Raw genomic sequence first — 25,003 nt, forward strand, 5'->3', positions numbered from 1 at the left:
TTGAATATTCTTCACGGAATGACTGCAGTTTTCTTTTCGGTTTAAGACTCGTTTGCGATTTTTCTCCGGCTGATTCCATGATCGTTCGCTCGTTTGGAAACAATGGGCAACAGGTGCCTCGTGCTTGGCAGCGGTGCTATAAATAGCCTTGCGCATGGCATTCGGAATGGCTCGATAGGAAGTTACGGGAAGCAGTGTCGATTGTGATTGTTGTTACGCGATTTCGTGACTAAACTTTAAAAAAAAAAAAAAAATTTAATTAATGAAAAACCGTATTTTTTATCACTGCAACCGTAACCCGGAATAGGTTGATGAAAACCGTACTAATTACGGGAAAACCGGAGTAGTTGGCAGGTATGATAGTGTCTTTCTTTTCTTCCTCTGATTTTCTCTTTTTGAGTTTTTTAGCAGTATATGCTGTAACAGCAAGCGCAGGTATTGCCATCTTTCCAGGTGGGTGTTTGGCAGCCATGCTTTACTGAAAACAAGTTTGCACCATGTACGCGCTTCACTATATATCGCATCAGCCAATGAGGAGGCTCCTTAGTGGGCTCTGCTCACGCCTCTTTTCTCTAAATCCTGTGGTTGGATCTGGAGGGGTTGACCGCTACGAAAACAAATGATTTTGTCTTTTGGAGTTTTATTTACTCAAATAATTATAAGGCACAGACAGCACAAAGGCGTACAATTTTTCAGAAATGATTACGGTTACCATTTACTGTATGATGCTAATTTTTCTCTCTGGCACTCTGCTTGCTTCTTTGTCTTGTCTTAACTTTCTTGTTGCCTCTTTTTGCATTGCTCTCCAAATCTAAACATTGGAACTATTTAACTGGCCTCAACGAAATTGACAAGATCGTGGGTTTGGGGGAACCTGCTTGTCGGGACGGAGCGGTTGTTGCTGGACACAAGACGGACTCTTGGTAGAAGAAGGAGTGCCGCGTGCCTGGTGACCCGAGGACGTGAAGATATCCACCTATTCGGAATTATGACAACAGGACATCTGCTGATTGGAATAAGCATTGCTCTGGTTTGTCGACAAACTGGAAGTTGCTGGCAGTCTTCAAAGTACCCCAAAGCTGCCACAAATGATTGGAGGATGCGGGAAGAACTGTGAACACTCTCGCCATCGACGCAAATCCCATAGGGGTGATGGAAGGTTGGTCAGCGCCTGAGAGCTGCGGCCTACCACCATGACCCCGCACTCCCTTCCCTCTGTTACTAGATATCTCGAGATGTACGTTGTAATATGTATATGTGCTTTGGTATGCAGGTTTTTTTCCCCACTCCAGACTAGGCCCCCTTAGGAGTCCAGTCTAGATTGTATTTTTTTACTCATCCTTACTTTGCGGGTCCCAAAACTCTGGAACGATCTCCCTCTCCATGTGAGACAGGCCCCTTCTTTGGCTATTTTTAAGACCCTTCTTAAAACCCATTTTTATTCACTGGCTTTTAACCCAGCTTGAGACTTTGAACTGTTTTTAGCTTTTAACTTTTTGAACTGTTTTTAACTTTTAAACTGTTTTTATCTAACAAACTGTTCTTAGGGTAATTTATATTTGCTTTTTAATTGTGTATTTTTATTTCTGTTTTAAATGTTATTTTTTTAGTCTGTCCTTTGCCTCTATTTCTTTGTGGTGTACAGCCCTTTGTTTTTCAACTGTGCTTGTCTTTAAAGGGCTTTATAAATAAAGTTGGTATGGTATGGTATGGTATCCTTCCCCAGCGTTTTACCTTTTTCCCCATCTTTTACAGAGCGCCTTGTGGCGACCCATCAGCGTTCCTCTTCTGTAACCCCGCGCACTGTTTGTCTAATCTTGAACGGGTTTGTGCTGAAAACAAAGTTTCGTTGTACTTGTGCAATGACAATGAAGACTTAATCTATTAGAGATGCGCGGTTTGCGGGCACAACCGCGGAGTCCGCGGATTATCCGCGGATCGGGCGGATGAAATTAAAAAAAATTAGATTTTATCCGCGGGTCGGGTCGGGTCGGGCGGTTGAAATAAAAAAAAAATAGATTTTAAATAGATTCAGGCGGGTGGCAGTTAGACCAATTCGGAAATATATATACATAGTTAAATGTTGTTACCCACATACGAAAAACGAGCAGGCACCTGCAGCATATGCCACAACAGAAGAAAGAAAAAAAAGAGATGGACACTTTTACGGAGCGGAGAAAAGACGCCTCGCCGGGGTCCGGGACCGAGGCCCCTTCCCCCGAGAGGGCCCCACCGGGAGCCGTAGCTGAGGCGATCCGCGAGAAGGGCCCGACGCACGTCCAGGGTCACCACCACGCCCACCGCACCGACACCCCGCCTCGTCCGCCTTCGCCGCGGCCGGCGTCACGCGCAGCAGGTAAGCAGCTTACCTGCCCGCCACCCCCGTGGCCGGGGGCTCGTAACAGGGGTCACTCCGCGCACAGTGCGCTCACGAAAGGGGTGGGGCTCACCCTGGTTGATATAGACAGCAGGACGGTGGCCATGGAAGTCGGAACCCGCTAAGGAGTGTGTAACAACCCACCTGCCGAATCAACTAGCCCTGAAAATGGATGGCGCTGGAGCGTCGGGCCCATACCCGGCCGTCGCCGGCAGCGAGACGTGCTTGGAGGTGCGCTCAGCGCGGCTCCCATATGATTGCGCACTGGTGTGCGTCTGGGTCGTGACAGCGTGGCACGCGAATGTCTGTGCTGCATTGGATCAGTCTCCTTTCTTTAACAGGCAAAAGCTTTATAACCTCACTAATGCCTTGCATCGTCTATATTAGATATATAACAACGGGCGGGTGCGGTTCTGATCAAATGTTACATCGGGTGGATGGCGGATGGTTGACGACTTTCTGATGCGGTTGCGGATGAAATAATTGCCTATCCGCGCATCTCTACTATCTATCTATCTATCTATCTATGTGCTTTGTCGTTAAATAATATAACTTAGGTACCCCAGCTTTATATGGTGAATAAAGTGTGAACCAGATGTTCTTAAATGAAGTGTTTCACAGCATGTTTGAAAAAAAAAAAAACCATTACCATTACAATGAATGACAAAAACTTCTATTGTAACAAAATGAAATTGAATCTCCTGAACAATACATGACAAACCTCATCCTTGACACTTTCAATTAAATATGCTCCTCCAGATATAGTCACTGACTCACCCACAATGAGGCCAATTTCACAACGATGATCATCATAGCCACAGGTCATCATAGCTCCAACTGTGTCATTGATGACTGCCATAATGTCAACATTGATGTCCTGCAACATACATTGATTATTTCATTCGCTATCCTTTACGGTGGTTAGTATTCATTTCGCTCAGAACAATCGGATTGGTGTTGTTTTCCATCATTCAGCAAAACAATATGATTGATGACAAAGATTTGATTTGATTTGAAGGACAATGAAAACAATTTGAAACTGAATGCTATTAACAAAGACACATGCACTCACATTTATTTGAGGACAAGAACAACATTTCCTCAGTTTTTCTAACACTTTTGTTCTAAAAAACATGGACCTATTTGACTAATAAAAATAAGGATGTGTGGTACAACACACAGTAGTTAATCAATTTTTGATAATCATTTTAATAACTTTGCCAGAATTAGAAAAAGACGACATTCTAAATCCATGTATAACACACAATAGTAATATTCCAAATAAAATGGCCTTTATTGCTAGTCATAAAAGAACTGTGGCACTATAATTACTGTCAATTGTAGGATAAAAAAATGTCTTCAACACTCACCCCTCGTTTTTTGATGGATCTCTGCAGGAGGCTGACAACATTGTTTCCTTCTACTCCACCTGCCTTGAATGCTTTTGTCCAAGAAATCAATACACTCTAAAAAACATGTACCGGTAGTTAAAAGATCAACAAAAGTTTTTTTCTTCAACACTTAGTGTACTTCTCATTGACAGTAATCAATAATAACATATTTAAAAACGCAACTCAGAAAGCACAAAATAACAAAAGTTGGACTTACATTAGGTGCAATGTTTTTTTGTATTAAATACCAACAAAACAAGTCTTACCTCATCCAGCTTGCTCTGTTGGCAGGGAAAAGAGAAGGTAAAGCCCAAAGGAAGCCTTTTATCCTTGATTCCTAACTTCTCCATGAAATTAGCCAAACATTCAGCAATGTGATCAAATAACTGAAAGAAAATTAAAAGAATAGGCAAAAACAATTTTTGTTTTAATTCTTATGAAATAGAAAGTGAGAAAAAAAAATAGCCCTGTTATGCAACATACAGGAGTCCATTGCAGTGGACACTGGCCTTTAGGAAGATCAAATGTCAATGCATACACTGCAAAAACTGACATCTAAGTAAGATTAAATATCTCAAATAAGGGTGGTATTTGCTTATTTCTGTCTGATAAGATCATTCTTCTCACTAAGCAGATTTTATGTTAGACTGTTTTACTTGTTTTAAGGGTTTTGGTCCTAAATGATCTCAGTAAGATATTCCAGCTTGTTGCTGAGATTTGATGACCTATATTGAGTGCTTGAAACTAGAATATCAACTGTTGCAAAGCTGTGTCATTAACACTCACAAGTATAAAACTACTTTTTTAAAGTAATAATTTCTTACTTCAAGCATGAAAAAAAATGATGCCGAGCGCATATCATTATGTCAAGATAATGGCACTAGCATTTACTTAATTTAAGGATATTTTTCAACATATTGAGCAAAAAGGTCTCTTTTTTTTCTACCAAGAAAAGTGCACTTGTTATTAGTGAGAATATACTTATTTTAAGGTATTTTTGGGTTCATTGAGGTTAACTAATTTTACTTGTTTTGGAAAGTCTTGACAAGCCAAATTTTCTTGTTCTATTGGCAGATAATTTTGCTTAGTTCAAATAAACCCCTAATTTTTGGGAGCCACAAAAGTCTTTTGAAATTTAAAATGAAATAACACTTAATACAAAGGATTTTTTTTTGCTTTGTGCTATGTATAAACCAGACACGCGGCCCACAAGACGTTATTTTGCGGCCCGCACCTAAATATAAAAATTGTATGTTAGCACGGCCCGCGAGTTTTATATGAATGGCGCTTGACTGCGTCATACTTGCCAACCCTCTCAATATTTCCGGGAGACTCCCGTAACTCGGGGAAACTATTCTATCGCATGTCTGCTGATTTTCACCCAAACAACAATGATAAGGGCGTACCGTTATGGCCCTGCCTTTAGCGCCCTCTAAAGTCTGTACTGACAGCGTGCTGGCCCTATTACATGTTGTATGAGGCTTCTGCAGACCAGGGCCGGCCCGTGGCATAGGCCGTATAGGCAAATGCTAAGGGCGCCGTCCATAAGGGGGCGCCACGCCAGTGCCACAAATGTTGGAGAAAAAAAAAAGAAAAAAAAAGTTGGTACTATTATTTCTCAATACAAAAAATAATCCCACGTTAATTAAAATGCAAAGTAAAGCCTATTTAATAGAAATATTATTTGTTACAACATTACGCCCCCCCTCCTCCCCCCGCACGGTGCGCCCCCTCCCTTCCCGTATCATGACTCTTTTTGGACATCACCACATCAAAAAATCAACACAAGATGTCAAAACGGCCAAAACTGTCAGGTGCCCAGGGAAGAAAAAAAGAGAAAAGAAGAGGAGGAGAAACGAGAAAAGACAGAGGTAGCAGGTAGGTAACGTTAGCCTACATGAAATTATTTGTCTGTTACAGAATGTGATAGTAACCTGGCTTTTTAGCATTAAGCTAATGTTGCATGATTCGGCAATTGATAATCAATAAATAGCTAGTTCTGTTTTAACGTCGGGTTAATATTGTGGAGGGGGCTAAATTGTTATGGAAAATAATAATGTAACGTTAGGTAATTACAGTACTCCCACCTTACATTCCTCAGGGACATTTGTGTTAGATCTTTTAAGCAGGTGTTTTTTGTTTACATTGTTATTGCCATCTGGTTAGCTAATTGTTTGCCCTGCAGGTAATAGTCACTTTTCCACCCCTTTATATATTAGGTATAGTTGTAAGTAAAAAAAAAAAGGTCAAAGACAAAGCTATTCGGGTTCTTGTGAGTATATACACTTCACTGCCGATGTGGAAGAGCGCCACCTAAAATCTTGCCTAGGGCGCCAGATTGGTTAGGGCCGGGCCTGCTGCAGACACACATGAGTTACTGCAAGGCAAAATTAGTCAATACAGGTTACACTGAGGGTGGCCGTATAAAACAAATTTAACACTCTCACTAATATGAGCCACACTGTGAACCCACACCAAAAAAGAATGACAAACACATTTCAGGAGAACATCCGCACTGTGAGACAACATAAACACAACAGAACAAATACCCAGAATCCCATGCATCCCTAACTCTTCCGGGCTACATTATACAACCCCCCACCCCCCCCCCCCCCCCCCCCCGCCCCCCCCAACCCTCAGTGCGTCGGTTGAGGTGGGCGGGGGCGGGGGTGTATAATGTTAAATATAATATGAAATATATACACACACACACATACACTGTATATCGGCCGATATAGATATACGTCAAAATGACACATAGTGGTGCCGATATTCGTCCCATCCGATAATTAGTCAATCCCTAATTATCACTGTATCTATTAGGAGTGTAACGGTACACAAAAATTTTGGTTCGGTACGTACCTCGGTTTAGAGGTCATGGTTCGGTTCATTTTTGGTACAGTAAGAAAACAACAAAATATACATTTTTGGGTTATTTATTTACCAAATTTGAAAATCTTCAACCAAAAATATTTTTCTTAGTGGAATATTTGATGTGAAATAATCAGAACCTTGGATAGGTCAATAATTCATAATAACATTGATTTTGATTCAATATTATGTTTTGAGCAATGACAGTTTGAAAGAAAAAAAACAGCTTTGTTTTATTAGTCAACATTGCAACTTTTTCTAAATTACATTTAACCTTTAAGCTTTTTTATTTCACTTTTGTTATCCATCCATCCATTTTCTACCGCTTATTCCCTTCGTGGTCACGGGGGGCGCTGGAGCCTATCTCAGCTACAATCGGGCGGAAGGCGGGGTACATGTTTTTGTTTATTTTAATAGTATTTTTAGAAGGTGCCGTGGGCCTTTAAAACATTAGCTGTGGGCTGCAAATGGCCCCCGGGGCACAGTTTTGACACCACTGCTATAGATAATAAATAAATAAATCTGATAAATCTATGGATAAAAAGCAGAGCCTGGCAACACATGCGCGTTTATCATAACTCTCTCTTTCTCTCTCTCTCTCTCTCTCTGTCTCTGCCCCTTCCTCACCAATGCTGCTGCGCACACAATTTGTTTTGTTTTTAACCCCTTCTTAACCCTGAACGTACATTGAAAATACACGCAACCCTAACTCAAAATGCCGGACATTTGAGGCATTTAAGAAACTCCGCCCTGACAGCGCCGCAAAAGAGGACATGTCCGGTGAAAAGAGGACGTATGGTCAGTCTATCGTAGCCCGTTAGCTGCTAACACGCCGTGTGTTGTGCCTCGGTGTGCATTGTTTACACAACGTGCGGAAAGCTACTTAATATGTCCGTGTGGAAACTCGTTCATTACACCTAAGAACCGAACTGAAACCCCCGTACCGAAACGGTTCAATACACATACACGTACCATTACACCCCTAGTATCTATACTGTATTGTTTTTAATACTATATTTATTATCTAGACATTTGTTTTTAGTATTGGAAAGTATTTTACATGCTAAAATTGTGGTGGTTTTTTTGGCGGCCTATACCAGAACAATTGAATTTCAATGAAAATATGTTTTTATTAATATGCCAGAGTGACCCCCTACGAATGCATGGGCAAGGGAATCATGGCACAACAAATGGTGGATCATCCGAGGGCCTCACTAATCTCTACTCTTAATGTGTTTATCTGAGTGTTTTAGCCTTTTTTTTTTAGGTAGAAAAAGTTGCAAATGAGATACCGTATTTTTCAGAGTATAAGTCGCTCCAGAGTATAAGTCCCACCGGCCGAAAATGCATAATAAAGAAGGAAAAAACCATATATAAGTCGCACTGGAGTATAAGTCGCATTTTTGGGGGAAATGTATTTGATAAAACCCAACACCAACAATAGACATTTGAAAGGCAATTTAAAATAAATAAAGAATAGTGAACAACAGGCTGAATAAGTGTACGTTATATGAGGCATAAATAACCAACTGGTATGTTAACGTAACATATTATGGTAAGAGTCATTCAAATAACTATAACATATAGAACATGCTTTACGTTTACCAAACAATCTGTCACTCCTAATCGCTAAATCCGATGAAATCTTATACCTCTAGTCTCTTACGTGAATGAGCTACATAATATTTGATATTTTACGGTAATGTGTTAATAATTTCACACATAAGTCGCTCCTGAGTATAAGTCGCACCCCCGGCCAAACTATGAAAAAAACTGCGACTTATAGTCCGAAAAATACGGTATGTTCATTTGAGGGATTTCCCATTTGCTGTGCTCTTAAAAATAAAAAAAATAAAAAACTGCAAACTACCAGTAATCCTAAATTGAAGACAGGCCATGTAAACAGTAGAAAGTTGGTAGCACGTGTTGAGAAGTACATCTAACCTCAGATCCGTTGCCTCTCATGAGGTACTCAGGAATAGCATAGATTTGATTTTCCATGTCCACCTTTTGCTCGCCATTCGCCATAACTGTAACCAGAAGCACCCGGAAGGTGGATCCACCAAGGTCAAGGGCCAGGAAATCTCCTTGTTCTTTAAACACAAAATCATATAATATATATTTAAGAAATTACATTACACATACACATATTTTAGGTTTGATTGGTTATACCAACGCTTGTGTGTGCTCCAATCATGGCAGACTTGGTAACAAACAGACGACTACTTTTGGACAAATGAGGATTCACAGCCTTATCTTTTTGAATCTGAATGAACAACAGATTAACTGCTGCTTCTAGAACATACTTGCCAACCTTGAGACCTCCGATTTCGGGAGGTAGGGGGCGTGGTCAGGGTGGGGCGGGGGGCGTGGTTAAGATATATATATATATATATAAGAAATACTTGACTTTCAGTGAATACTAGCTATATATATATATATATATATATATATATATTTTATTACATATATATATATATATATATATATATATATATACATACACACATATATATATATAGATATATATATATATATATATACATACACACATATATATATATAGATATAGATATATATATATATATATATATATATATATATATACATACACACATATATATATATATATATATATATATATATATATATATATATATATATATATATATATATATATAATAAATAAAATAAATACTTGAATTTCAGTGTTCATTTATTTACACATATACACACACAACACTCATCTACTCATTGTTGAGTTAAGGGTTGAATTGTCCATCCTTGTTCAATTCTCTGTCACTATTTCAGAACACACACATTATACAAATATACATTATAAAATCAATAAGAAAACGGGAGCTCTAATTTGGGAGTCTGAATTAGGATCAGAAGTTCTTATATAAACATTGCGCACTCACGTCGCCTTTTTGTATTGATTACTGCAGCTGTGCACTGGATTAATTCACAAATACAAACTACAACTCACAAACACTTTAGAGTTAGGCTCCACCATCAGAATGTGTACTTAAACTTATAAAGATCACATGGATATTATTCAGTGAGTTGATTCACCAAAACTAACCTGTTATACAGGAGGAAAAAGCACACAGGACGTTTCAATTGTTCACAGACTGGTCGCGCTCATCAGAATGACAAGACACTTCCGGTCTGCAGGTGATAGCATTCAATTGGGAAGAAACACCCTACTGCCCTCTACTGACCAATGTGAATACTGATAAATGTGTAATGACAGCTACAAAAACGAATTCAAACCACAAAATAAAATAAATAAATCAACAAAAAAATGTGACACATTATGGGTGGGTCACATATGCATGTACAGTAGATGGCAGTATTGTCCTGTTTAAAAGTGTCACAACATTGCTGTTTACGGCAGACGAACTGCTTTACGGTAGACGAAAACTTGACTGCTGTTGTTGTGTGTTGTTACCGCGCTGGGAGGACGTTAATGAAACTGCCTAACAATAAACCCACATAAGAAACCAAGAACTCGCCCTCCATCATTAGCTGTTTATATTGTGGGAAAGCGGACGTGTGAACAGGCTGTCAACACGTCACTCAGGTCCGCATGGAGCTGGAGGGGGCGTGGCGTCCAGCTCCGCCTGAATTTCGGGAGATTTTCGGGAGAAAATTTGTCCCGGGAGGTCTTCGGGAGAGGCGCTGAATTTCGGGAGTCTCCCGGAAAATCCGGGAGGGTTGGCAAGTATGTTCTAGAAGCGAGCACGAAGAAGAGAGTGAAACGTTGGAGCAGACGGAAGCCGATAGAGTGAGGTGAAATCGACTCAAAGCTGCAAATGTGGAATTTGGAGACAGGCTATTTCGACATAAATGGCGTGCTTACCACAAATAAACCAGAAAAACGTCACCGGCTAACCGCAGCATGTTATGTGTGTATCATGACAGACAGCATACGCTGTATCGCTAGCTGTGTACAAACAAAACATTAAATAATAATTTACAGATACTGTACTATGATTGTTCATGTTTTTCAGTCAGTACAGATTGGTGTTCTATCGCAGTGTTGGGCATTACAAACTCAAACGCGTTTCGTGCTGACGTAGAAGCTAGCTTATCCCTTGCCGTAGTTAGCTTTAACTTTTACGGCTAATACCGAAGCACGCCGATGTGTTATTACTCTAGAAAAAGAGTTCCGCAGTGTTTGCCCTTACAATAACAACAGTTTGGTTATTATACAAGTTACAGAATGTAAATAAAGTATTGGTGACGGTTTTTGAAAGCATTTTTAAACTGATTTAGCAGTATAATTGATTGTTCCCATTAGTTGCATTGCTAGCTAACTAGAACAAGCAGATTTTTACCTGTTAGAATGCAAAAAAACCCAAAAAACTTTTGTCTTCTTGTGTCTCATAATGATTGTGAACGATGGGCAAAATTCCCCAAAAAGTGCAGTTCCCCTTAATATATGTTTATCTCCGTCTGTTTTAACTTGTAAAGGTTTATAAAGGTAAAATGTTTCTTAATGGTGAAAGCAAATTGGCGTGCTTCACTTTTGGTTTATTCGATGTCAAGTGGGTTCACTTCATGTTGTTTGTTGACACATTTTGTATGGATCGTTATATTTATCTACCAAAATACCTTGAGAAATTATGTTTTAAAATTGTAGTTTATTGTCTGAATATGACTGATAGTCTGGCAAGTACTGAAGATATTTTTCTTACGACCACATTCTGAAAATGTATGTAAGGTATGATCACATTGGCGTTGTTAATGTATGGTGTTTTGTATTACAAAGAAGTATCATATCATTTTATCTGTCATAAGAGAGCACAACCTGTAGTATTATTTGGTTGATTGATTGATTGAGAAGTTTATTGACATCTTAAAGACTTTAATCCATGTACCGTATTTTTCGGAGTATAAGTCGCTCCGGAGTATAAGTCGCACCGGCCGAAAATGCATAATAAAGAAGGAAAAAAATAATAAGTCGCACTGGAGTATAAGTCGCATTTTTGGGGGAAATGTATTTGATAAAAGCCAACACCAAGAATAGACATTTGAAAGGCAATTTAAAATAAATAAAGAATAGTGAACAACAGGCTGAATAAGTGTACGTTATATGAGGCATAAATAACCAACTGGTATGTTAACGTAACATATTATGGTAAGAGTCATTCAAATAACTATAACATATAGAACATGCTATACGTTTACCAAACAATCTGTCACACCTAATCGCTAAATCCCATAAAATCTTATACATCTAGTCTCTTACGTGAATGAGCTACATAATATTATTTGATATTTTACGGTAATGGGTTAATAACTTCACACATAAGTCGCTCCTGAGTATAAGTCGCATCCCCGGCCAAACTATGAAAAAAAACTGCGACTTATAGTCCGAAAAATACGGTAATGCTTAAAAAAGGCAAATGGATGGCCCAAAAAGCCAAAAGACTTGTTTCCATTGTGGTCCATTAAATATTCATCACATTTTATACATTCAATAATAAAAGATATATAACCTGTAAAATGTATAGAAAAATAAAGTTAAAAAAATGTATACATTATATACATATACACAGTAAACATGTCAGGTGATTTGAAAAATCACCTGACATGGGGTTAAGGTGGGGGGGGGACGTAGGGGGTAGCGGGGGTGTATATTGTAGCATCCCGGAAGAGTTAGTGCTACAAGGGCTTCTGGGTATTTGTTCTGTTGTGTTTATGTTGTGTTACGGTGCGGAAGTTCTCCCGAAATATGTTTGTCATTCTTGTTTGGTGTGGGTTCACAGTATGGCGCATATTTGTAACAGTGTTAAAGTTGTGTGACCTGTATGGCTGTTGACCAAGTATGCGTTGCTTTCACTTGTGTGTGTGAAAAGCCGTAGATATTAGGTGATCGGGCCGGCACGCAAAGGCAGTGCCTTTAAGGTTTATTGGCGCTCTGTACTTCTCCCTATGTCCGTACAGCGGCGTTTTAAAAAGTCATACATTTTACTTTTTGAAACCGATATCACATTTTAAAGCATTTATCGGCCGATAATATCGGCAGTCCGATGTCGTCGGACATCTCTACCTAAATCTGTTGAACTTGTTTTTCTTCTTTTGTGTCTGGGATATTAGATTGAAGTACTGCACATACACAAATGTACAATAATTACCCGCCTGATGACAAATCGTAGCCTCTTTACTCAGAATGCCTTCAGCTAAACTATCGAAGCCTTCTGTACTGTTCCTGAAAACGCTTCCACCTACTAGGTGAGGTGTGATAAAAAAAAATAGAGATATTATTTCTGAGGCGCAATACCTGATCCATCAGGCGTAGAGAGCACATACGTTGGCAGCATCTTGACAGCAGCTGTGGGGTTGGTGTCTCTGCAAAGGCCTTTGTCCATTTCTCGGCGAAATCTCATGGATATATCCATCACGGTTATATCAGACAGATGAAGCTGGTGCAGGTACTGGTCCAACTAAACCATTTGAGAGAAAGAACAAACCAAATATGTAAAGCAATGAACCTACTGAACAGTGAATGTGTGTTTACACAAATAACACTTGCAATCTGGCCTCCTATATTTGGTCGTTACATGATTTTACACAAAGATTACCGCTGCGGAAGCGAATTAAGACAGTCTGCAGATTGGTCTAGTGTGCCTTAAACAATTAAATTCTAAATACAATCTTAGCATATGTTTATTTTTTTTAAACGGATATTTTGAGTTAGGTCTAATCACTAAACAGTTCATGAATAGACCACGATAAAATAAACATACAAAAGGACTATAACAGAATATAAATAAAAACATATAGAAAAAAGAATATAAAGGTTATAAATGTATTGTATTTGATTTAAGCACTTGATCACCAACAAACCAGTCAGAATCCTAACACCCACAGCTCACAGAAATAATCAAAACTCTGTAATTAGAAAATAGCGTACATAAAAGATAGACAAATTCCCTTGCGGGTCTGCTGCTCCAAACCAAGAACACGGCCTTCACTAACGAATACGGAGATAAAAACGTTCTTGCTGATAATTGGCTTACTCTGCTTTGGGGCGGCTCATCTGTTAAGGGTAAAGAAAGACTAAAACAAAAACAATATTTTAAACTGTTAAAACTAGTACTGTTGCACGTCCTTGTAATGCTTTACTTTCCTCAAAATAAACCATATACATTTTCACATAATATACAGTCGTGGTCAAAAGTTTACATACACTTGTAAAGAACGTAATATCATGGCTGTCTTGAGTTTCCCAATAATTTCTACAACTCTTATTTTTTTGTGATAGAGTGATTGGAGCACATTCTTGTTGGTCACAAAAAACATTCATGAAGTTTGGTTCTTTTATGAATTTATTATGGGTCTACTGAAAATGTGACCAAGTCAAAAGTATACATACAGCAATGTTAATATTTGCTTACATGTCCCTTGGCAAGTTTCCCTGCAATAAGGCGCTTTTGGTAGCCATCCACAAGCTTCTGTTGAATTTTTGACCTCTCCTCTTGACAAAATTGGTGCAGTTCAGCTAAATGTGTTGGTTTTCTGACATGGACTTGTTTCTTCAGCATTGTCCACACGTTTTAAGTCAGGACTTTGGGAAAGCCTTTCTAAAACCCTTGATTCTAGCCTGATTCAGCCATTCCTTTACCACTTTTGACTTGTGTTTGGGGTCATTGTCCTGTTGGAACACCCAACTGCGCCCAAGACCCAACCTCCGGGCTGATGATTTTAGCTTGTCCTGAAGAATTTGGAGGTAATCCTCCGTTTTCAATTGTCCCATTTACTCTCTGTAAAGCACCAGTTCCATCGGCAGCAAAACAGGCCCAGAGCATAATACTACCACCACCATGCTTGACGGTAGGCACGGTGTTTCTGTGATTAAAGGCCTCACCTTTTCTCCTCCAAACATATTGCTGGGTATTGTGGCCAAACGGCTCAATTTTTCTTTCATCTGACCACAGAATTTTCCTCCAGAAGGTCTTATCTTAATAAATACTATGTATTTATTAGATTTGATTTTTTTCTTATATAATAAAAGTGAGCTTTTGTTAAACCAAATATTGTGTGTTTTTTTCCATATACAACAACCTATCTGGACTCCATAAGAGAATCAATAAGGAATCGGTTCGATAATAGGCTCGAACTCGATAATTTCTTATCAAACATCATCCCTACACTATATTGACATATTATTTGCTCGGGGTGTAACCGTACGTGTATTTGTATTGAACCGTTTCGGTACGGGGGTTTCGGTTCGGAAGTGTACCGAACGTGTTTCCACACGGAAATATTAAGTAGCGCAGCGCACGTTGTGTAAATAATGCACACCGAGGCTACGACAACATATAAAAGCCAGAGCTCGAAGACCCTCCTGCCTCGTTAAGATCTCCCGTTTGGGAACACTTCGGCTGCGCGGTGCGGAGGACGGAGGTTTGCCGACATTGTTCAGCAGCGGTAAGGCATGCTTCTGCCAACACGTCAAACCCTTCCATCCATCCATTTTCTAACACTTATTCCCTTTGGGGTCGGGGGGCGCACTGGAGCCTATCTCAGCTACAATCGGGCGGAAGGCGGGGTACACCCTGGACAAGTCGCCACCTCATCGCAGAACACGTCAAACATGCTAACCCATTTGAAGCGGCACCACCCCCAAGTGAACATCGCTTCAACAAAGATAAAGACGAGCAAACAGCTCCCACTTCTTACTGCCAAGTTAGCCAGGCTGGGGGGGAAAAGAAAAGTTAATCTGAGGCTGAGTTGACTTGAAACTGTTTATATGTAGAAAAAAAATTTGCTCATTTTATTTAATCTGAGCAACAACTTGAGGCAGTTTAATGTTGATTAACGTGGACCCCGACTTAAACAAGTTGAAAAACTTATTGGGGTGTTACCTTTTACTAATAAAAGTCTCAATCAATCAAAAAAAGCACTTTATATGTAGAAATGTTTTGTTAAGAAACCATTCTGAGCCTCATCTTATTTAGTTTTTATTTTATATATGTTGACCACATGAACCCAGGCAATGGACCCTTTGTGTATATGTATGTTATGCCATTGTTTACAAATTTGGTAAATAAATAACCAAAAAATGTATATTTTGTTGTTTTCTTACTGTACCGAAAATGAACCGAACCGTGACCTCTAAACCGAGGTAGGTACCGAACCGACATTTTTGTGTACCGTTACACCCCTACTATTTGCTCATACATACTGTTAAAAACCATGGCAATGGTCAGTCTGTCCAGACTCAGACTGACCATTGCCATGGTTTTAAACAGTATGTATGAGCAAATAGTATGTCAATATAGTGTCAATAGTATGTCAATATAGTGTGTATTACCATGCATGCAGGTGGTTACACTTAATACAGGGTAAATGAAAAAAAAATGCATTAACAAATAACTATTCCTGCAGCGTTGAGCATACTTGCTTTTAATAACATTCAGTGTGAGTCATCCGGATAGTGTGAGGGAAAGCAACATGTTTTTCTTATTTTAGAAGACACTAATTCAGCACGGTGGAAGAGGGGTTAGTGCGTCCGCCTAACAATACGGAGGTCCTGAGTAGTCGTGAGTTCAATCCCGGCCTCGGGATCTTTCTGTGTGGAGTTTGCATGTCCTCCCCGTGACTGAGTGGGTTCCCTCCGGGGTACTCCGGCTTCCTCCCACCTCCAAAGACATGCACCTGGGGATAGGTTGATTGGCAACACTAAATTGGCCCTAGTGTGTGAATGTGAGTGTGAATGTTGTCTGTCTATCTTTGTTGGCCCTGTGATGAGATGGCGACTTGTCCAGGGTGTACCCCGCCTTCCGCCCGATTGTAGCTGAGATAGGCTCCAGCGCCCCCCGCGACCCCGAAGGGAATAAGCCATACTTGCCAACCCTCCCGGATTTTCCGGGAGACTCCCGAAATTCAGCGCCTCTCCCGAAAACCTCCCGGGACAAATTTTCTCCCGAAATCTCCCGAAATTCATGCGGACCTGAGTGAGCCTATTTTCACGTCCGCTTTCCCACAATATAAACAGCGTGCTTGCCCAATCACGTTATAACTGTAGAATGATGGAAGGCGAGTTCTCGGTTTCTTATGTGGGCTTATTGTTAGGCAGTTTCATTAACGTCCTCCCACCGCGGTAACAACACACAACAACAGCAGTCAGGTTTTCGTCTACCGTAAAGCAGTTCGTCTGCCGTAAACAGCAATGTTGTGACACTCTTAAACAGGACAATACTTCCATCTACTGCACATGCATATGTGACAATAACATCTAAGGCTTTTAGAGAGTGCAGTGCACAACTGCGCACACAACAAGGAGACGAAGCAGAATGCATCATCAGAGAGGGTGTTCAGCATGGTTAGAAAAATAGTGACAGAGAATAGAACAAGGATGGACAATTCAACCCTTAACTCAACAATGAGCAGATGAGTGTTATGTGTGTGTATGTGTAAATAAATGAACACTGAAATTCAAGTATTTCTCATATATATATATATATATATATATATATATATATATATATATACATATATATATATATATATATAATAAATATATATATATACAGCTAGAATTCACTGAAAGTCAAGTATTTCTTATATATATACAGTATATATATATATATACGGTATATGAAATACTTGACTTGGTGAATTCTAGCTGTAAATATACTCCTCCCCTCTTAACCACGCCCCCAACCACGCCCCCGCCCCACCTCCGACCACGCCCCCCCCCACCTCCCGAAATCGGAGGTCTCAAGGTTGGCAAGTATGGAATGAGCGGTAAAAAATGGATGGATGGATGGATAATTCATCTTTAGTTTCAAGTCCATATTAGTTCTAATGCACGTCGTGCTTCTTGTGCATGGTCCGAATGCCATCTTTATTTCACAACTATGTGCAAGCAAGACATTATTTTATTTCGGAGAATATGATGGCGTCTCGAAGTCTGATTTCCTGGTATGCTATTTCTGCTCAGACAGCCTTCGCCACCCTGGCTCTATTCAGTCATGTTGAAATACTCCATTTAAGAGGCTTTTTTTCCCCTGGGAATCCTTCAGGTCTGCACTTACAAAACAAGTCCACTGGCTACCCAAAACCCCTCTTTAACCAAGTACTCACTATAACTGACTTAAAACAGGTTTACGGTTGAAACATATGAGTGTTATGTCTCTACCGTGAACACCTCATTGGTGTCAAAAGATGTTGACATTTATTCGGACAACAACCTTAATTCACCGCGGCCCGCTGGCTATAGTGTCGAGTACACTAAGTCGAGTACACTCAGTAGTCACGACATGTTTTTATTCAACCCCAATTGCGTTACTTACTTTATGTACTTGCTCGTTATGGAGTTCGGTGGAGTATCTATCCAGTAGACTCGAAGCCGCCATCGTTACTGGTGACGGTTGGTCCTCCTTCTTAAGCTTTTGCAATGATTAAACGTTATTTTACCGAACAAGCCAGTCTATTTTCGTTTTACGTCTGAAGTAAAAAAGTTTGAAGAAAAAAACAAACTTCCAGTTTCCGGGATTTCGGCAGGGTGATGACGTCACGTCTGTTCAAGTCGCTGATTGGCTGCAGAGAGGGTAAGAGCGTGATGACGTAGGCTGTTCCGTCGACGCCCTGTGCTGCTGCTGCGGGGCGGCGTGGCGCTGATGCGGGTGGTTGTCAAACGTACGGCCCGCGGGTTCGGATCAGGCCCGCAAACAGGTTTCACCCGGCCCGCGGGAGAAGTTTGCTAAGTATAAAAATGAGCTGACATTTTTGAATGAAGGAAGACTGCAGTTCTAAATGTGTCCACTAGATGTTGCGATAGCAATTTTTCGTATTTTTGTAGATCAGTGGTTCTTAACCTTGTTGGAGGTACCGAACCCCACCAGTTTGATATGCGCATTCACCGAACCCTTCTTTAGTGAAAAATAAAATGTAGTTTTTTTTTCAAATTCAAGACAAAGTTATATGTTTTTGGTAACACTTTAGTATGGGGAACATATTCTAAGTAACAAAGACTTAATTTGGAGTTATTTGGTTAGGGTTAGGGTTAGGGTTATAATAAGGCCATGCCGCATAAGGCATTAATAAGTATTTAATAATGACTAGTTAAGAGCCAATATGTTACTAAATTGCATGTTAATAAGCAACTAATTAATGGTGAATATGTTCCCCATACTAAAGTGTTACCATGTTTTTTTACTGGTGCACAAAATGAACCGTGCATGAACATCACCTTGTTCAAAGAACAAAACCAACACAATGCACAAACTCACAACAATTTACACAGCTGCATATCAGTCTGACTTCTGCTGTTGCCGTATCCGTAATACGTCGATAGGGAGAAGCTTTTATTTACACGATGAGTCGGGTGTGTCTTGACCTCCGCCGTACCCCTGAGCCTGACTCACCGAACCCCTAGGGTTCGATCGAACCCAGGTTAAGAACCACTGTTGTAGATTATTCAAACAAACAAACCACATGATGTTGATTGATTGATTGAAACTTTTAGTAGTAGATTGCACAGTACAGTACATATTCCGTACAATTGACCACTAAATGGTAACACCCGAATACGTTTTTCAACTTGTTTAAGTCGGGGTCCACGTTAATCAATTCATGGAACAAATATATACTATCTTCTTAATACAGTCATCACACAAGTTAATCATCAGAGTATATACATTGAATTATTTACATTATTTACAATCCGGGGGGTGGGATGCGGAGGGTTTGGTTGATATCCGCACTTCAGTCATCAACAATTGCATCATCAGAGAAATGGACATTGAAACGGTGTAGGTCTGACTTGGTAGGATATGTACAGCGAGCAGAGAACATAGTGAGTTCAGATAGTATAAGAACAAGTATATACATTAGAAATACAAACCCTGTTTCCATATGAGTTGGGAAATTGTGTTAGATGTAAATATAAACGGAATACAATGATTTGCAAATCCTTTTCAACCCATATTCAGTTGAATACACTACAAAGACAACATATTTGATGTTCAAACTCAAAAACTTTTTTTTTTTTGCAAATAATCATTAACTTAGAATTTCATGGCTGCAACACGTGACAAAGTAGTTGGGAAAGGGCATGTTCACCACTGTGTTACATGGCCTTTCCTTTTAACAACACCCAGTAAACGTTTGGGAACTGAGGAGACATATTTTTTAAGCTTCTCAGGTGGAATTCTTTCCCATTCTTGCTCGATGTACAGCTTAAGTTGTTCAACAGTCCGGGGGTCTCCCTTGTGCTATTTTAGGCTTCATAATGCGCCACACATTTTCAATGGGAGACAGGTCTGGACTACAGGCAGGCCAGTCTAGTACCAGCACTCTTTTACTATGAAGCCACGTTGATGTAACACGTGGCTTGGCATTGTCTTGCTGAAATAAGCAGGGGCGTCCATAGTAACGTTGCTTGGATGGCAACATATGTTGCTCCAAAACCTGTATGTACCTTTCAGCATTAATGGCGCCTTCACAGATGGGTAAGTTACCCATGTCTTGGGCACTAATACACCCCCATACCATCACAGATGCTGGCTTTTACACTTTGCGCCTTTAACAATCCGGATGGTTCTTTTCCTCTTTGGTCCGGAGGACACGACGTCCACAGTTTCCAAAAACAATTTGAAATGTGGGCTTGTCAGACCACAGAATACTTTTCCACTTTGTATCAGTCCATCTTAGATGAGCTCAGGCCCAGCGAAGCCGACGGCGTTTCTGGGTGTTGTTGATAAACGGTTTTCGCCTTGCATAGGAGAGTTTTAACTTGCACTTACAGATGTAGCGACCAACTGTAGTTACTGACAGTGGGTTTCTGAAGTGTTCCTGAGCCCATCTAAGATGGACTCATGCAAAGTGGAAAAGTGTTCTGTGGTCTGACGAGTCCACATTTCAAATTGTTTTTGGAAATTTTCGACATAGTGTCATCCGGACCAAAGGGGAAGCGAACCATCCAGACTGTTATCAACGCAAAGTTGAAAAGCCAGCATCTGTGATGGTATGGGGGTGTATTAGTGCCCAAGACATGGGTAACTTACACATCTGTGAAGGCGCCATTAATGCTGAAAGGTACATACAGGTTTTGGAACAACATATGTTGCCATCTAAGCGCCGTCTTTTTCATGGACGCCCCTGCTTATTTCAGCAAGACAATGCCAAGCCACATTCAGCACGTGTTAGAACAGCGTGGCTTCGTAAAAAAAGAGTGCGGGTACTTTCCTGGCCCGCCTGCAGTCCAGACCTGTCTCCCATCGAAAATGTGTGGCGCATTATGAAGCGTAAAATACGACAGCGGAAACCCCGGACTGTTGAACGACTGAAGCTCTACATAAAACAAGAATGGGAAAGAATTCCACTTTCAAAGCTTCAACAATTAGTTTCCTCAGTTCCCAAACGTTTACTGAGTGTTGTTAAAAGAAAAGGTCATGTAACACAGTGGTGAACATGCCCTTTCCCAACTACTTTGGCACGTGTTGCAGCCATGAAATTCTAAGTTAATTATTATTTGCAAGTTTATGAGTTTGAACATCAAATATGTTGTCTTTGTCGTGCATTCAACTGAATATGGGTTGAAAATGATTTGTATTCCGTTTATATTTACATCTAACACAATTTCCCAACTCATATGGAAACAGGGTTTGTATATTTAATGTTATTATGTATTGTTCATGTGCCAAAGACATGCACCTGGGGATAGGTTGATTGGCAACACTAAATTGGCTCTAGTGTATGAATGTGAGTGTGAATGTTGTCTGTCTATCTGTGTTGGCCCTGCGATGAGGTGGCGACTTGTCCAAGGTGTACTGCGCCTTCCGCCCGAATGCAGCTGAGATAGGCTCCAGCACCCCCCGCGACCCCAAAAAAGGGACAAGCGGTAGAAAATGGATGTATGGATGTATGTATTGTTCATGTGCATAATACAAGCAGTTGTTCTTACTATAGCAGAAGACATTTATGTCTGGATCTCTGTCATTATCCACTTCTATATTTTTATGGTCTAAGTTGCAAAAGGCTGCACAATCCACTCTGTGATTGAGTGCTGCTTGTGTATGCCTGCCAGCTCTTACATTTTTTTTTAATGACAATAATTTAGCATCCTGCGATGTTCCATTTAGTTTGATAATTGTTTTTGCAGTCTGTGGACCATGTTTCTTGTATTTTACCTTGGGGTTTTTTTTTAAGATGAATGCTTTTCTGGTTATTTCTGCGTTGGTTTTCGATAAGTGTTCATTTATACAAACATCTGCTCCATTTAGCTTCCCTCCTTGTTTTAGCAATGCAGACTTACAGAAGTGGTCAAACGTTGACATACACGTGTAAAGAACATAATGTCATGGCTGTCTTGAGTTTCCAATCATTTCTACAACTCTTATTTTTTTGTGATAGAGTGATTGGAGCACATACTTGTTGGTCACAAAAAAACATTCATGAAGTTTGGTTATTTTATGAATTTATTATGGGTCTACTGCAGTGACGTGCGGTGAGGTTGATGGCTGGTGAGGCACTGACTTCATCACAGTCAGATTTACAAACATATGAACCCTAAAGAGTATCTTATTCACCATTTGATTGGCAGCAGTTAACGGGTTATGTTTAAAAGCTCATACCAGCATTCTTCCCTGCTTGGCGCTCAGCATCAAGCGTTGGAATTGGGGGTTAAATCACCAAAAATTATTCCCAGGCGCGGCGCCGCTGCTGCCCACTGCTTCCCTCACCTCCCAGGGGGTGATCAAGGGGATGGGTCATACATCATTGGTACTTTAACTTAACTTTAACTTTACACATACAAACTGTAGCACACAAAAAAGCACATTTAATTAAAAAAAACGTTATTATGGTCTTACCTTTACTTAGAAATTAAGTCCATGCGCCGCAACTAAAGCCCTCACTTAAACTTTCCACGTGCAAGATTGAATCTATTTAAAAAAGTGTAACCGAGGGTTTATAAATGTCGCTTATACTGTATGAAACTACAAAATAACAAACACGGAGGCTCCAGTTTACACGAGGACCACTTTATTTACGTTCTTTCAAAAACCTCCGCAACGTGACATCACTCTTAACGCCTTCAAAATAAGAGCTCAAGGCATTTACTGTATAACAGCGCATAACAGGAACTTAACATCACAAAGAGGAAAGCCCATGAAAATAGGTTACAAAAGTTATTTAATAAGAAGCCAAAAAGTGCAAAAACAATAATGTTCGTGTTGGAGGAGTTGTGAATTAGGTACACCTGCAGTCTGCAGGTGTATCTAATGTTGTGTCCCTGCAGTCATTCACAACTCCTCCAACACCAACATTATTGTTTTTGCACTTTTTGGCTTCTTATGAAATAATTTTTTTAAATAGATTCAATCTTGCACGTGGAAAGTTTAAGTGTGGGATTTAGTTGATATAACAATTCTACGGCGGGGGTGCAGGAGGCGAGTCTCAGCCAGTGCGTCTTTTGCAGCCGTTTTATGATCGCTCAGCACAAGAAATACTTTACACACATACAGTTGTTGACAAAATACACTGTACATTATATACCTCAGCTAACTAAACTATGGAAATGTATAATATAGTTCATATAGCAATACAGTCTCACTGCACAGCAGGCCAGCAGTTAGCCGGGTCATTGCGCAATCCATGTTGAGGCACTGAGTGACGTGCCTCAACTGGCTGCTGTTCACCGCACCGTCTCTTCTCAGTATTTGAACGGCAAATGTGAAAATTCAGCAATTTTGAATAAAAATAATCTAAAACTGGTGAAGTTAAATGTAAAATAACTTTATAGTATAATCACTGGATACATATAAGAATTTAATTTTTTTTTTTTCTTTTTACCTCACCTGCCTCTAGTGACTGCACGTCACTGGTCTACTGACAATGTGAGCAAATGTGCTGGGTCAAAAGTATACATACAGCAATGTTAATAATTGCTTACATGTCCCTTGGCAAGTTTCACTGCAATAAGGCGCTTTTGGTAGCCATCCACAAGCTTCTGCTTGAATTTTTGACGACTCCTCTTGACAAAATTGGTGCAGTTCAGCTAAATGTGTTGGTTTTCTGACATGGACTTTGGGAAGGCCATTCTAAAAGCGTAATTCTAGCCTGATTTAGCCATTCCTTTACCACTTTTGACGTGTGTTTGGGGGTCATTGACCTGTTGGAACACCCAACTGCGCCCAAGACCCAACCTCCGGGCTGATGATTTTAGGTTGTCCTGAAGAATTTGGAGGTAATCCTCCTTTTTCATTGTCCCGTTTACTCTCTGTAAAGCACCAGTTCCATTGGCAGCAAAACAGGCCCAGAGCATAATACTACCACCACTATGCTTGACAGTAGGTGTGGTGTTCCTGGGATTAAAGGCCTCACCTTTTCTCCTCCAAACATATTGCTGGGTATTGTGGCCAAACAGCTCAATTTTTGTTTCATCTGACCACAGAACTTTCCTCCAGAAGGTCTTATCTTTGTCCATGTGATGTCAAATTCAAGCAGAAGCTTGTGGATGGCTACCAAAAGTGCCTTATTGCAGTGAAACTTGCCAAGGGACATGTAAGCAAATATTAACATTGCTGTATGTATACTTTTGACCCAGCACATTTGCTCACATTTTCAGTAGACCCATAATAAATTCATAAAAGAACCAAACTTCATGAATATTTTTTTGTGACCAACAACTATGTGCTCCAATCACTCTGTCACAAAAAAATGAGAGTTGTAGAAATTATTGGAAACTCAAGACAGCCATGACAAGTGTATGTAAACTTTTGACCACGACTGTATGTTTCCTGTTGACGACCCTGATTATTATTGATCGTGTGGATCCTTATTTTGTCCTGCTGAGTGAATGGTAAGCTTTGATGTTGTTAATATTCCGTTCCTCTTTTTTGGACTGCATGAATGTGGCCACCTGCTGCTCCGTGGAGTTGAAATCATCTTCACCGTCAGCGGCCGCAACCCGTGCAAACATGTGCGACCTAATGCGTAACCACGGTCACGATGATGTCGTTCACCTGAGTGTACTGCTCTGGTTCCTTCATTCTGTTGGTTTTTGCACATTTCACTTAATCCACCCACCTGCTTTATTGATTCCTTGACAGCTGACATCTCCGCAGTGAAGAACTCAAGTGCTCTTCTTAGCTCTTTGCCTTCCTCGTCCAAGAGTTTCTTCTTTCTTCACTGCAAAAAGTCAGTGTTCAAAAACAAGAAAGAAAAAAAAAAATGAGGGGTATTTTATTTGAACTAAGCAAAATTATCTGCCAATAAAACAAGAAAATTTGGCTTGTCAAGACGTTCCAAAACAAGTCAAATTAGCTAACCTCAATGAACCCAAAAATACCTTAAAATAAGTATATTCTCACTAATAACAAGTGCACTTTTCTTGGTAGAA

The 25,003-nt window shown here is 40.0% G+C and overlaps 1 protein-coding gene across 2 annotated transcripts in view; it reads right to left on the bottom strand.

Moving 5' to 3' along the window:
• Positions 1 to 24,789, bottom strand: part of LOC140676619 (hexokinase-2-like) — a 92,501-nt gene extending 67,712 nt beyond the window's left edge. Inside the window, exons 1-6 of one of the 2 annotated variants that reach the window (XM_072914316.1) lie at positions 24,691 to 24,789; positions 12,932 to 13,094; positions 8,584 to 8,732; positions 4,035 to 4,154; positions 3,748 to 3,843; positions 3,155 to 3,254 (exon numbers count right to left, since the gene is read on the bottom strand). In XM_072914316.1, coding sequence (XP_072770417.1) covers positions 3,155 to 3,254; positions 3,748 to 3,843; positions 4,035 to 4,154; positions 8,584 to 8,732; positions 12,932 to 13,094; positions 24,691 to 24,720 — 658 coding nt within the window. In that variant the 5' untranslated portion in view covers positions 24,721 to 24,789. Of the gene's footprint in view, positions 1 to 3,154; positions 3,255 to 3,747; positions 3,844 to 4,034; positions 4,155 to 8,583; positions 8,733 to 12,931; positions 13,095 to 17,951; positions 18,146 to 24,690 lie in introns of those variants that run through there. The other variant, XM_072914315.1, reaches the window with a different exon arrangement.
• Between the last annotated feature and the right edge of the window lie 214 nt (positions 24,790 to 25,003).

The sequence above is a fragment of the Nerophis lumbriciformis genome, linkage group LG12 (genome assembly GCF_033978685.3).
Source record: "Nerophis lumbriciformis linkage group LG12, RoL_Nlum_v2.1, whole genome shotgun sequence".
NCBI classification, from domain to species: Eukaryota; Metazoa; Chordata; class Actinopteri; order Syngnathiformes; family Syngnathidae; genus Nerophis; species Nerophis lumbriciformis.